The 12,295-nt window shown below is 39.5% G+C and overlaps 1 protein-coding gene across 1 annotated transcript in view; it reads right to left on the bottom strand.

Moving 5' to 3' along the window:
* The window catches only part of SLC30A7 (solute carrier family 30 member 7), a gene marked incomplete at both ends in the record, with an annotated part of 57,626 nt that extends 48,665 nt beyond the window's left edge, over nt 1-8,961 (bottom strand). The window contains 2 exons of the mRNA XM_084242097.1: nt 8,569-8,670; nt 8,882-8,961. Of these exons, the coding sequence (XP_084098223.1) occupies nt 8,569-8,670; nt 8,882-8,961 (182 nt within the window). The remainder of the gene's footprint in view (nt 1-8,568; nt 8,671-8,881) is intronic.
* Nucleotides 8,962-12,295: the final 3,334 nt, after the last annotated feature.

The raw sequence follows: 12,295 nt of genomic DNA, 5'->3' as shown, positions 1-12,295 counted from the left end.
ATATAAAAATAAAATTTATTATTTAAAAAAAAATGAACTGTATTCCTGTACAGTAGTGGTGAACAAAATGAATTAAAACACTATTTCAATTTATGATAACATTATAAAGAATAAAGTATTTAGAAATATACTTAACAAAAATGTAAAACTTAATACTCTGTAAACTAGTAAATATTGTTGAAAGAAATTAAAGAAAACCTAAATAAATGAAAAGATGTTCATTTTATGGGAAAGAAAATACTGGCAATACTTCCCAATTGATCAACAAATTCAACTTACTCCCTAGCAAAATCCCAGATGATGGAGAAATTGACAAGCTAATCTTGAGACTCATATGAAAAAGCAAGGTATATAAAAGAGTTAAAACAATATGGGGGTGGGAGAATGAAGCTGGAGGATTCATACTTCCTGATTTCAAAACATATTACAAAGCTACAGTAATAAAAATAGTGTGGCCCTGGCACAAGGATAACCATACAGCTCAATGAAATAGAAATTAGAGTCCAAAAATAAATCTTCACATTTGTGTTCAGCTGATTTTTGACAAGGGTGTGATACTAATACAGTTCAATGGTAGGGAAAAAAATAATGTTTTCAACAAAATGTGTTGATACAGCTGGATATCCACATGTAAAAATTTATTTAGAAATTTTATTTCATACCACACATAAAAGTTAACTCAAAACGGATCAAAGACCTAAACACAGATAAAATATTCACAATCTTGGACTAGCCAGTGCCTTCTTCTATATGACACCAAAAGCCCATCAATAAAAGAAAAAACAGGTAACACAGACTGGATATCAAAGAAATTTTAAAACTTTTGTGCCTCAAAGTGCACTTGTAAAAATGTAAAAAGACAATGTGGACGTGGGAGAAAACACCAGTTAATCATCTATCTGATAAAGGCTTATATTCAGAATATACAAAGAACTCTTAAAACTTCAACAAATAAAAACACTTAATTTTAAAATGAATAAATGGTCTGAAGTTTCTCCAAAAAACAGACAAATGGTCAATACGCACATGAAAAGATACTCAACATCATTAGCTGCACTGTAGGGACAAGCAAATCAAAACCACAACGAGAAACAACTTCATACTCACTATAGTGGCTATAATAAAAAGAAAACAAATGTTGGTAAAGATGTGAATAACCAGAACCCTCACATACTACTGGAATATTATTTGAAATATTGATACACGTAGAACATAGATGACCCTAAAAACATTATGCTAAGTGAAAGAAACCAGTCACAAAGCATCATATACTATATGACTTCATTTATATGAAATGCCCAGAATAAGAAAAACTACAGATGTATAAAGATATGCAGTTACCTAGAATTGGTAGCACTGAAGTACCATTTAGCAAGGGATGAGGAAATTAGAGGATGATGAGTAGGGGTAGTAAGGTTTCCTTCTGGGGTAACAACAATGTAAATTTGTTGTGATGCTTTTACAAATCTGAATATACTAAAAGTCAATCAAGTGTATACTTCAAATGGGTGAATTTTATGGTATGTGACTGTATCTCAATAAAGCTATCAATATTTTAAAAAAAGATAATTTACTGTTTAAGGCAGAACTTGGGAAACCAGGCCTATATATGCCAAACCTGGATCACTGTCTCTTATAATAAAGCTCTATTGGAACATAGTTATGCTCATTTATTTATGAGCTGTTTATGGCTACTTCTGTGCTACATCAGCAAATGGCAAAGCTGAGAGAGGCGATATAGTCCTTAAAATCCAAAATATTTACTTTCTACTACTTAGTGCAGAAGTTAGCTAACCTCTGATATAAAGCAAAAATAGGAATGCTATATTATGAAATTAATAACAAGTCAAAGTGAAAAGTATCACATTAGCACAAAAGACAGGAGGAAACAGAAGTATATCACTGTAAGATTCTTACAAGATACATGAAGTGACATATTATTTGTGATAAGTTAAAGATACATGCTAGAGTAAACACTTAAAAAAAAAAAAAAAGCCACACATGGAGGGCTAGGAAATTTCACTGGGGATGATAGGCTTCTGCATCAACATGAGGTAGATATTTTGCTACCACTAGTGAAGAAGCAAGAAACTCACTCTCATCCAAGACCATCGACACATTCACGCAGAGTTTGGTTGTTATGAAAGGAGGGGTAAAATGTTGGGGGGCGGGGGGAAGCCTGATTCTCAAGATCTAGGCTCAAAGCACTTACCTAAGATTGAGGGTGAGTCAAGTTAAAGAAGAGCCCTCACTACAAACCCAGCTAGCGTTGAGTAACAAGCAATACCAATCTACAGTTTGGGGGGCAACAGTTGGGGAAGGGACAAGGGTGCTCTACTCCAGGAAAAGAGAGCTTCTGTGACACATTGTGGTGCAAGCAAGGCACAGAGCAGGATCTCTAAGATCCGGGCAGACAGGTAAAGGAGAGTCCTGGAGCCCTCAGTGGCGTTCTCAGGCTTTTACTGAGCTGTTTCCACCACTTGTAGTGCGGTAACCAGGTACACGGCAGGCAGGGAGACCACAGGGCCAGGAGGCTGGCAGACCTCCCAGCCCCTGGTGAATCCTCACTCTTTCTGGGTTCTCTGAGTTCTCTTGTGGTCTCTGTTTCTCTGCTACCACTGCTGCCACTACTGCTGGAGTCCTCGTGACACCGCCCTTATATGGCCAGTCTCTCAGCCCAGGTGTGCCCACCTATGCATGTCCACACCCTACACCAGGTGTCTGCCATCAGGCACACATGTAGGACCGCAGGGGTCTATCAATAATGCTAATGGCAGGAGGGTGGAAAAATCCTGACAATTTTCACTTACCCTACAGACTGCATATGGAGAAGACAAAAGCCTGAGCAACTAATGGCCAGACATGAGGCATGCCTCTTTCTAGTCATAAGTATTATTACCTCAATATATTGTTTTTACTCACAATGACCAGCCTTTGATCAAAAATTTTAAAAAACAGGTGGAAAAATAATTCATTATAAAGAGATAAAGCAGCCAACAGAATCAGACCAAGATATTGATCTAGGTATGGGAACTATACTACAATATGTTAAAGGATAGATGGAAAAGGTGACAAAATGCATGAATCAATGAGGAATTTCAGGAGGGAAATGGGATATATATAAAAAAGATTAACTGGAAATGCCAAAAACAAACAAAAGAAAAACAAAACACAAAGCATCAGTGACAAAGAATTCTTCCAATTGATTTATCAATAGACAGGACACAACTGAACAAAGAAATCAGTGAATGTGAAGATGGGTCAGTAAAAATGGTCTGAAAACAAGCACATCAGCAGCTCAGTATTTATCAGAATGGTTAAAAGTATTACCTCTGAAGTCAGAGTATCTGGGTTGAAAGCCCAGTTAATTCTCATTTACTGGTTTTGTGATTATCAAGTTGCTTAACTACTCTGTACTTCAATTAGCCATCACTTCCAGAGCGTAATAGTACAAGGTACCATAATTTATAATAACTTAGTCGATATATATGAAACACTTATCACAGTGCCAGCCACATCAATACTCCTATTATTAATAAGTCAATATACTATTACTAATATCTTGTACTCTCTGGTGTTCTCAGCATGACCTGTAACACTTAATTACAGGAATCTTCACAAATGTTAAGTGTTACAAACTAAAATTCAAAATCGTTGCTCTGCTAAGTAGAAAAAGCACTAGAAAAGGAGTTATTTTCCACTTACATTCCATTCCAATTTAAATTTCCTCACAATTTACAGTAACTATAAAATTAGAAAGTGAAGTGAAACACATTATTCACTCCCATAAAAAGGTACAATAACATAAATCTCTCTCAAATCATTAACATATTGCGGAAAAATGTCTTAAATTTTATCATAATAAATAACCCTGTATGTTTTATTCAAATATAGCTGCATAAGACAGCTTAAGTACTAACTATACTCATCAGACACTTAAGGCAGAATGAGAATGAGTGAATAAATGAAAAGACTAAATGAGAAAATTAATACTTGAGGACAAAATAACAGTCCTGTTATTGATCAAACTCTCTAAATTTGTTAAGATTTCTCCTGGCATAATTAGCTCACCATAAAACCATGAAAGTCCATAAAACACCTGGACCTTAATAACTTGTAACAGTGAAAATAATAATCCAAATTTATTATATTTTGAGGTATGAGAGACACATTTGAAGAATAGCTCTGCAGTTATAAAACCTCTGAAAAAGCCATTATTTATGATTTTGTTTTCTATGTGATGATAAGAAAAATCAAGATGGTAATTTTTAAATTTTGGTTTAAGAAAACTCCCTATTCTGATAAAATGTTATAGTTGTACCGTTGTATAATTTCTGACAAATGGAGTTTTTGCCCATCCTGTTTCCATTATTGTGTCTTGACTTTACGGAATTTCACAAAGTAAAAGTCAATTTCAGTAAATATATTAGTCTTCCTATTTAATAGGTTTATTTTTAAATGACTATAAATTAATTGCAGAAGGCTGGATATTCTTTCTAAATAAATATAAATAAAAATATTTACTGATTTATAGATCTATATAAACATTTAGTAAGACACTGTTATGGGCTGAATTATGTTCTCCCCCAAATTCATAAGTTAAGATGCTCCATCTCCAGTACCTTAGCTTATTTACAAATAAGGTCACTGCAGGTATAATTTACTGAGTAGGTCATTAATGGAATGTGACTACTGTCTTACAAAAAGGGGAAATTCTGAGATAGACATGGACACAGGAGACTACCATATGCACGTGAGCTACAGATCAGGTGATGCTACCAAGGAACATGAAAAGATTGCCAAGATAACCATTAAACCTCAAAAGGAACAAACCCTGCTAAATTTTTTATCTCAAACTTTTAGCATCTAGAACTACAAGGAAATAAATGTTTGTTGTTTACAGCTAACAGTTTGTGGTATTTTTGTCTTAACAGCCCTAGCCTATTTATTATACACATTATTTTTCTCACAACAACTTTATATTTATTTTAATGGAACCAAATATTGCTTTAATAGGAGAAAAGTGATAAACCTCAGAATACTATAGCAATCCAGCTCCTTTTTAAAGAAGCTAAGATAGCATAGCAACTTTAGATAGCATAGCAACTTTAATACTCATCAAAGTGAGATTTTTATTTAAATTTTAAATAAATATTATTTGCATTAAAATGTTATTTTGAGTATATTATGCAATATACTGAAAAAGACTCCCTTTTCTGAGGTAGGACAAGGTGTTTTCTTAAAGCACTGGGATATGAGATCTTTTCATTTATACCTGGTATCATGATTTGAAAACTACTTAACAGCAACAATGTCGGCAAACTTACATGAAAAACTGTTTCTAGTTTTCTGCTCACATGTCTTGTATCAAAACACTTCTGATGAGGAATGACAATTTATCACTCACTTTCAATATTAGCAAATGTTTCTGATTATGAATTACCATTTAAACCACCTGCCTAAAGTTTCCTTATGAAGGCTGCATAAGATATATATAAGGTTATATAATCTGTACAACAAACGTAACTTGATAAAGAAAAATGGGTAGCTAAATTAATTGCTTTAGGTTCCATCTTTAAACACTGCCAATTTCTAAAAAAAAAGTGCTTTTAAAATTTTTTATAAGAACACCACTCTAATGATACTTTGGTAAGGAAAACTTCTTAGGACATAAAGGACATAATCACTGAAGCAAAATAAATAAATGTGAACAGAACATACAGCAAAGAAATATTTGGAAAGGATTTTATTTAAGGTCTATTGGAGGCAAAAAGGAAAAAGAGACCCTGTAAATTGAGACTTCAAGACCTATCAACCAAGTACTATGCGTAGATCTTTTTTGGATTCTGATTTGTAAAAACAATTGTATATAGAATTTATGGGACAATGAAGAACACAGAACACTAACTGGGTATTTGATATTACATATTCCCTTTCTTGCTTAGCAAAGAATCCTTGACTTTGATCACAGTACCTGGCTGACTAGAACAAAGATGACATTTGCAAGACATGAATGCATTATAAAGACATGAATGCATTATAAAGTTATAGCCACTGAAGTGTAAGTGAAAGCACTGTATGTTAGTGTCCAGATGAATCTCCTTAAAAGACATTGTTTATACCATTTAAAGGCATCCTGCTGCTAGAGATGGCTGGAACTCTTAACAGCCATCTTGGAAATTAAGCTTTATCTTGTTTAAACAACCACTATTTAGGGCTTTTTGTTTAACTGGAAAACAAGCTTTGTATTACATGATACAAAACCACATTCTTATACTACATTACCTTGAGATTAAATAGTTACTCAACAATAAGGAAATGACAACAGAAGCTGAATGGAAAAGAATCCTAGAAAGAAAGATCACATATATTATTCCTACCATTTTCCTCCTAACTTCTATAAAAGAAGAATTTAATATTTCATCCACTTTCAATCCCCTAGAAGAAAAAAATTAAAGTTCTTGACTTGTCACATCCCTACATCTTGAAATTTAATTTTTACTGAATAAAACTGAACATAGAATTGACTATGACAAATAAAAGTTTTGATGAGAAATTTACTCAAAGAACATAATCTCTAAATAAGTCTTCAGGAACAGATAACAGTCATATGAAGAAACTGTTGACCAATCAACAAAAAGAACTAAAAATTTCTGTCTTATTTAAAGACACAGAAAGCCTGATTATGAAAAAGCCCAAACACTAAATTTGCTAAGGCTTCAATATGAACACATTTGTACTCTCAATCCAAGATAAAAAACTAATTTGGGGGAATATGTGGATATGAAAAGTAAATACCTGCTGAATGATCTAGGTATGAGACCTGTCTCAAACCTAGATTTCAAATCTGGAAGACAGCACAATAAAAACCAGTAAAGGTAGGCAAAGAGCGCCTAAGGGCAGAAACCACCTAAGGGCAGAAAAGCAAGTCATTTGTTTTCCCTATGAAATGATACATATTGACAAAAGGCTTGGAAAACAACGGTTTTCAGAATTTCTATGACAGATCTCTCTGGATCAAAAGAGTTGCTACCTATCTAACATTCCACAAAAGAGGTGGTTTAGCCACTTCAAATATAAATCCTCCAAACAACATATTTCACATAACTCATGAAATGAAAGATGACAGTGAAATGCCTTGCAAAACAGAGTAACAGTAGCAAAACTGCATATGAAAGCCAAAATAGTCTTGATACAGTCAATATATATGCCAAAAAGACATACCCTCAGAGGAAAATATAAAATATATTATCAATATATTTATAATAAAGCAAGATTATTCCAATAAGACAATATAGTATTTTTTAACATGTACAATACATGGAAGGGTGTTAACATTACAGAATTTAAAAAAGTTTTCAGATACATGTATCTGATTCCCAGAGGACTCAAAATAGTTACAATGTATAGGTAAGGACTTCACTATATTGTAACATGTTTTTATATCCTTGCAATTTGCTGCATATTTTGAATAAAGTTAAATTGATGTTTAAATTGAAGAGGTCCACTTTTTCATATATAAGTATAATCACAAAACTATTAATATTATGTAATGTCATTGTTCAATCTCATAAAGCTCAAGGACAGCAACTTTATGAAAATGAATTTTAAAGTACAGAGACTAAGTATTCGTAGGAAATAAAGCATAGATGGCACAGATTCTCAATCTGGGGTCCAAGACCTATTCCAAGAACACCCTGAGGTTTTATTAAAAAATTTGAGTCTTGCCTATGATCAGATTCTCGATGAGTATGAGACTTAAAGAGGAATCACCACATCTAAAAGTCTGGTCTTACAGTGAGCTAAACAATTTTACAAATTATTTTGTAAATTATTCAGCAGCAAGTACCTGAGCAACACTTCATTTTCCTTACTCTAGATTTACTTCTACCAAAGCAGTTTAAAATAAAAAAAAAAAAAAAAAAAACACAACAAAACCCAAAGGTGATATCAACAACCATGACTCAAGAAACAGAAGTTGAAAAAAAAAAAAAAGACATGGGATTTGCTCCTGCAGTCAAGACCAGAGGAAAATCATGAGACAGTTTCAGAATTAAATTAAAGAAAGAAAAGAACGACACAGATTTCTCCGGATATCCCTTTATAGACCTCTTCTGCATACCAAGACCTAATAACAAATGAAGTAGAACATCTCAAAGAGTCCCTCTCAGAATCCTAAGGGTGAAATCCAAATGCCACTCCCCCCCAGAGAGGCAGGGCACACTCTTGCACACAGAGGCAAGAAACAGGTTTCTCCCAATTGGAAGAAAGAGAGCAAAGCTAAGGTGTGCAGAGGCAAAACAGTTTTTCCACCAAAACGAATAGGGGATGATAACATTCTTGCGGGGCCAAGTGGTGGTGGGTGACCCCTATCCTAAGAACCATGCAAGAGGTGGGCCCTGGATCTTGAGACCTGCAGCCAGGCCACCAGCCGTGGCCAGGAGAAAGGAGCCACCAGCTGAGGGGGTGGCCTGGCAAGACCTGAGCCTCCTGGAGAGCAGCTACGTGGCACTAAGCAAACAGCTTTCCCCCACCCCGCTTCCGCCCAGCCCTTTCCCCTTTGCTTACCAGTTGCTCCAGATGCCGTAGAGGAGTTCCACAAAAGCGAAAGAAAGATTCAGGCACAGGAAGAAAAACAGGTTCCGGGACGTCTTGTCGGACAGGATAGACCTGGGCAGGACACAAGCGGGGGACAGCCGGGCGCATCAACCGGGTGTCAGGGCCGGAGCCCGGGCTCCCCATTCAAGACCCCCCCCGGCCCACAGCTCCCCTCCCAGGGCGCGGGCGGGCACCCCCACGCTCCCCCCCCGGACCCGGGGCGTCCTCAGGGCTGGGCCTCGCCCCCCGCGGGGCACCACCCCCCAGCCCCGGCCCCCCGCACCTAAACCAGCCCGAGATCTTGCCGAGCAGATTGAACTTGGGTGGTTTGTACTCATCGTCCTTGATGGACAGGGGCAACATCTTCTCCGCCCGGCGAGAGGCCGGGTCTGCTCCCCTCGGAAGCGGCTCCGCGGGGTGGTGGTGGGGACAGGGTGACGCCTCCCCAGCGCTCGCCGGGCCGCGCGCCGCGCAGAGACGGGCGGACACAGACACACTCTGGGGAACTCGCCGACTTCCGGCCCGGGCCGCGCAACGCGTCCTGGGACGGGGAGGGGGCGGGGCCTGGGAGGCGCTGGGCGGGGCTCGCGGCGGCGCTGGGCGGGGCTCGCGGCGGCGCTGGGCGGGGCAGCAGGTGCGGGGCGGGGCGGAGCTGGAAGTGACAGCTGCTAGGTGAGCGGACTGTGCTCCGCCACCTGGAGGGAGAGCCCGCGCGCCGGTCTGGCGGGGAGCTGTAGGGGCCGCCCTCGCCCGCCAGGGCCGCCTACCCGCGCTGTTCCCGGATGCTCTGGCACCCAGAGCCTGCGCCCTGCCATTCCCCCACCCCCGATCGTGTTAATCCTACGTTGCCAGCGGCAGTGCTTGGGAATTCAAACTGCCACGTGTTCTCTTGCTGCCAGTGCCCAGGAAGCGCAAATGATGCATTTGCTGGGTGAACTCTATGGGCACACAAATTCTAGTAGTCCACGCCACCACCAACCCCCAAACAGTGCCTTACCCCTCTGCACTGCCAGGCAGGAGACAATCCATAAATGTGTGTCCAGAGAATGTGCAACGTGTTTTAAAAGAAACCCTTTCTTTTTTTTTTTTTCCAAAGATTATTTATTTATGCATACAAGAGCTGGGGTACAGGCTAGAGGTGGGGGTGGGGGAGAGGATTCACCAGAGACAGAGTGGGGAACAAAACAGGCAGATTGACCCAAGTACACTGCTGATGGGAGCAGCTGGGAGTCAGGAGAGGTATGCTGCTCCATGTGAGTAGCTTCCTGGCAGGGGATCGAACTCTTGATGCAGAGGCTGGAGAGGTCTGCCGTTCCAGTTCCATGTGGGTAGCTCCCTGGTGGGGCATGCACTCTTGCTGCAGAGGCTGCTGACAGCTTCATAGATTGCGTCTTAACCCTTGAGCCACCAGAGAGGCCCCATATTATTATTGTTTTAAGATTAATTTATTTATGCATACAAGAGCTGGGGTACAGGCCAGAGGTGGGGATGCGTGTGTGTGAGAAGATTCGCCAGCAACAGAGTGGGGAGCAGAACAGGCAGAGTGACTGAAATACACTGCTAAAGGGAGCAGTGGGCGAGTCAGGAGAGGTCTGCCGCACCATGTGGGTAACTCCCTGGCCGGGCTGCGGCTCAAAATTGCACTGCAGAGGCTGCTGACAGCATCATAGGTTGCATCTTAACCCCTGCGCCCCCAGGGAGGCCCCTAAAAGAAACCCTTTCAACAGGGCTACTGGGAGACCGTGTTTGAACTGAGGTTTGATAAATGCAGTTGCGCGGACAACCTCATTTTGCTGATCCCACAAAACTCGAGCTCCTACCAGTCCCCTTCGCTTCCAGGTCATCCCAGCGGCTGCAGCGCGGCTGCAACGCGGGCAGAACCTCACTGGCCATTTCAGGGCCACGAAGAGCAGCAGACCCGTCGGGAGCAGGGGTAGCGCGGGGGGGGCAGGAGTCGTCCCGCGGGCCTGGCCTGGGCACCCTCTGGGACGCCCATCGCGCGCCTCGCTGGGGAATTGTTTGGGTAGGTCCGTCACGGGAATGATTAAAAGTTGTTGCTTTGGGGAAGAAAGCAAAAAAAAAAAAAAAAAAAAATGGCTTTTGGAGGTGGGCTGGAAACTACAAAACCGAGCTTCTTGGGAGCTGTAGCCTGACAGGAAGTGGGGCGTCACCGAAAGGGAGGGGAGCCTCCGGGGACGGTCCCCTGCTTCAGGCTCTCACTTTGCGGGCAGCGATTTTACCAGGGGATCAAGACGGGGAGTGGATGGAGCAGGGTGCATGCATGCTGCTACGTTTTTTAGGGGGAAAAAAACCAGCAAGCGAGACGCCCCTTCCGTTTTCTGATAACCAAACGGCTGGCTCCACTGCAATCCTCTGCACTTGAGGTAAGGAAATAGCAATTTGCTCTCGTGTTAAAAAATTGTTTTGCAATGAGGATATATGCACGTTTTGTTCTTGTTCTTGGAACTTTGTGCGTGTGTGGGGTAGCGATTCGGTGGTTATATTCTTGCAAATATAATTTACTTATTCTACCGTTTTTAAAAAATGCTTATGTTAATTGAAACTTGTGTAAAAACAGCTAAATTTCAGAAATTAAGTTCTGGAAAGAGCATTTTTATCTTTGCTATTCTTGACGTATATTTCAGTATTTTAACACAAACAGAAATACATATTTTCAATTAGTTGCATTTACTTATATATTTTAGGAAGCTTTCCATTTGCCATAGACTTTGATTTTTACTCTGCTGCACTGCTGGGAAAACAAATTAGCTTAAAGATAAATATTCACATGGCGATTTTTTTTTTTTTTTTACAAAACTGCTTTATTTCCATATGATGTAACTTGGTGAGGGAGTATATTTAGAAATAACCAAATTTCAGAAACTGTTTTCCTGCCTTTTCTTAACTCAAGGTCAGCTGCAATTTGAGCCTGTGTTTTTGTGTTTTGCCTTTGAAAAATATTCTGCATTTAATCCTATACTGACAAATTGCTTAGCTGGTTTATGGAGAAATCTACATTAGCCTTTTTCAAATACTTTTGAAATAAGTTGGTGAAACTGAAGTTTAATTTCCATTATATTGGTTTCCTGGGCTCCCCAAATTCCCCCAAACCTCACACCAAAGATCTACGATTGATATTTCTGTGAGGGCCCTTTCCTTTCAAAGAATGGCAATGCCATTTAAACTCTTATTGAATGGCATAATTACCACCTTCAATTCTAAAGATATTTCATTGGAAATGTACATTGAAGAGTCTCCCCTGGTGGGGCAGCGGTTGAGCACTGGGTTGCGAGGCTGCCTGCAGCCTCTGCAGCGCCAGTTCGATCCCCGGTCACAGGTGAGGGTCCCACAAAAAAAAAAAAAAAAAAAAAAAAAAACCCGAAATGTACATTGAGCACTATTTAAAATGACAAAAAATTCTATGAGTGGCAAATGTTTGTGTCTCACTTCTTTTGTCATCCTGAAGGAACATCCGTCCCATGTATGTTAACCAATATATGTTGTCATATTAAATCTAAAGTTAGTTTCTTTCATTCAGTCAATAGTCATTTAATAAGTATCTACTATATGCTAGGTTCTCTATGTGAGCCTAGGGAGGTGGGAAGGAAGTAGATTACTAAAACACATAAAATTCTTTCTCTGGACTAATTTTAAGGCAAATCAATTCGGGACTTTGGAACTGTGTGATGTTTAAGAT

Source organism: Talpa europaea, assembly GCF_964194135.1.
Source record: "Talpa europaea genome assembly, chromosome: 9".
Taxonomy (NCBI): Eukaryota; Metazoa; Chordata; class Mammalia; order Eulipotyphla; family Talpidae; genus Talpa; species Talpa europaea.
Note: the sequence above shows the minus strand (reverse complement) of the source record. Positions and strands in the feature narration are given on the sequence as shown.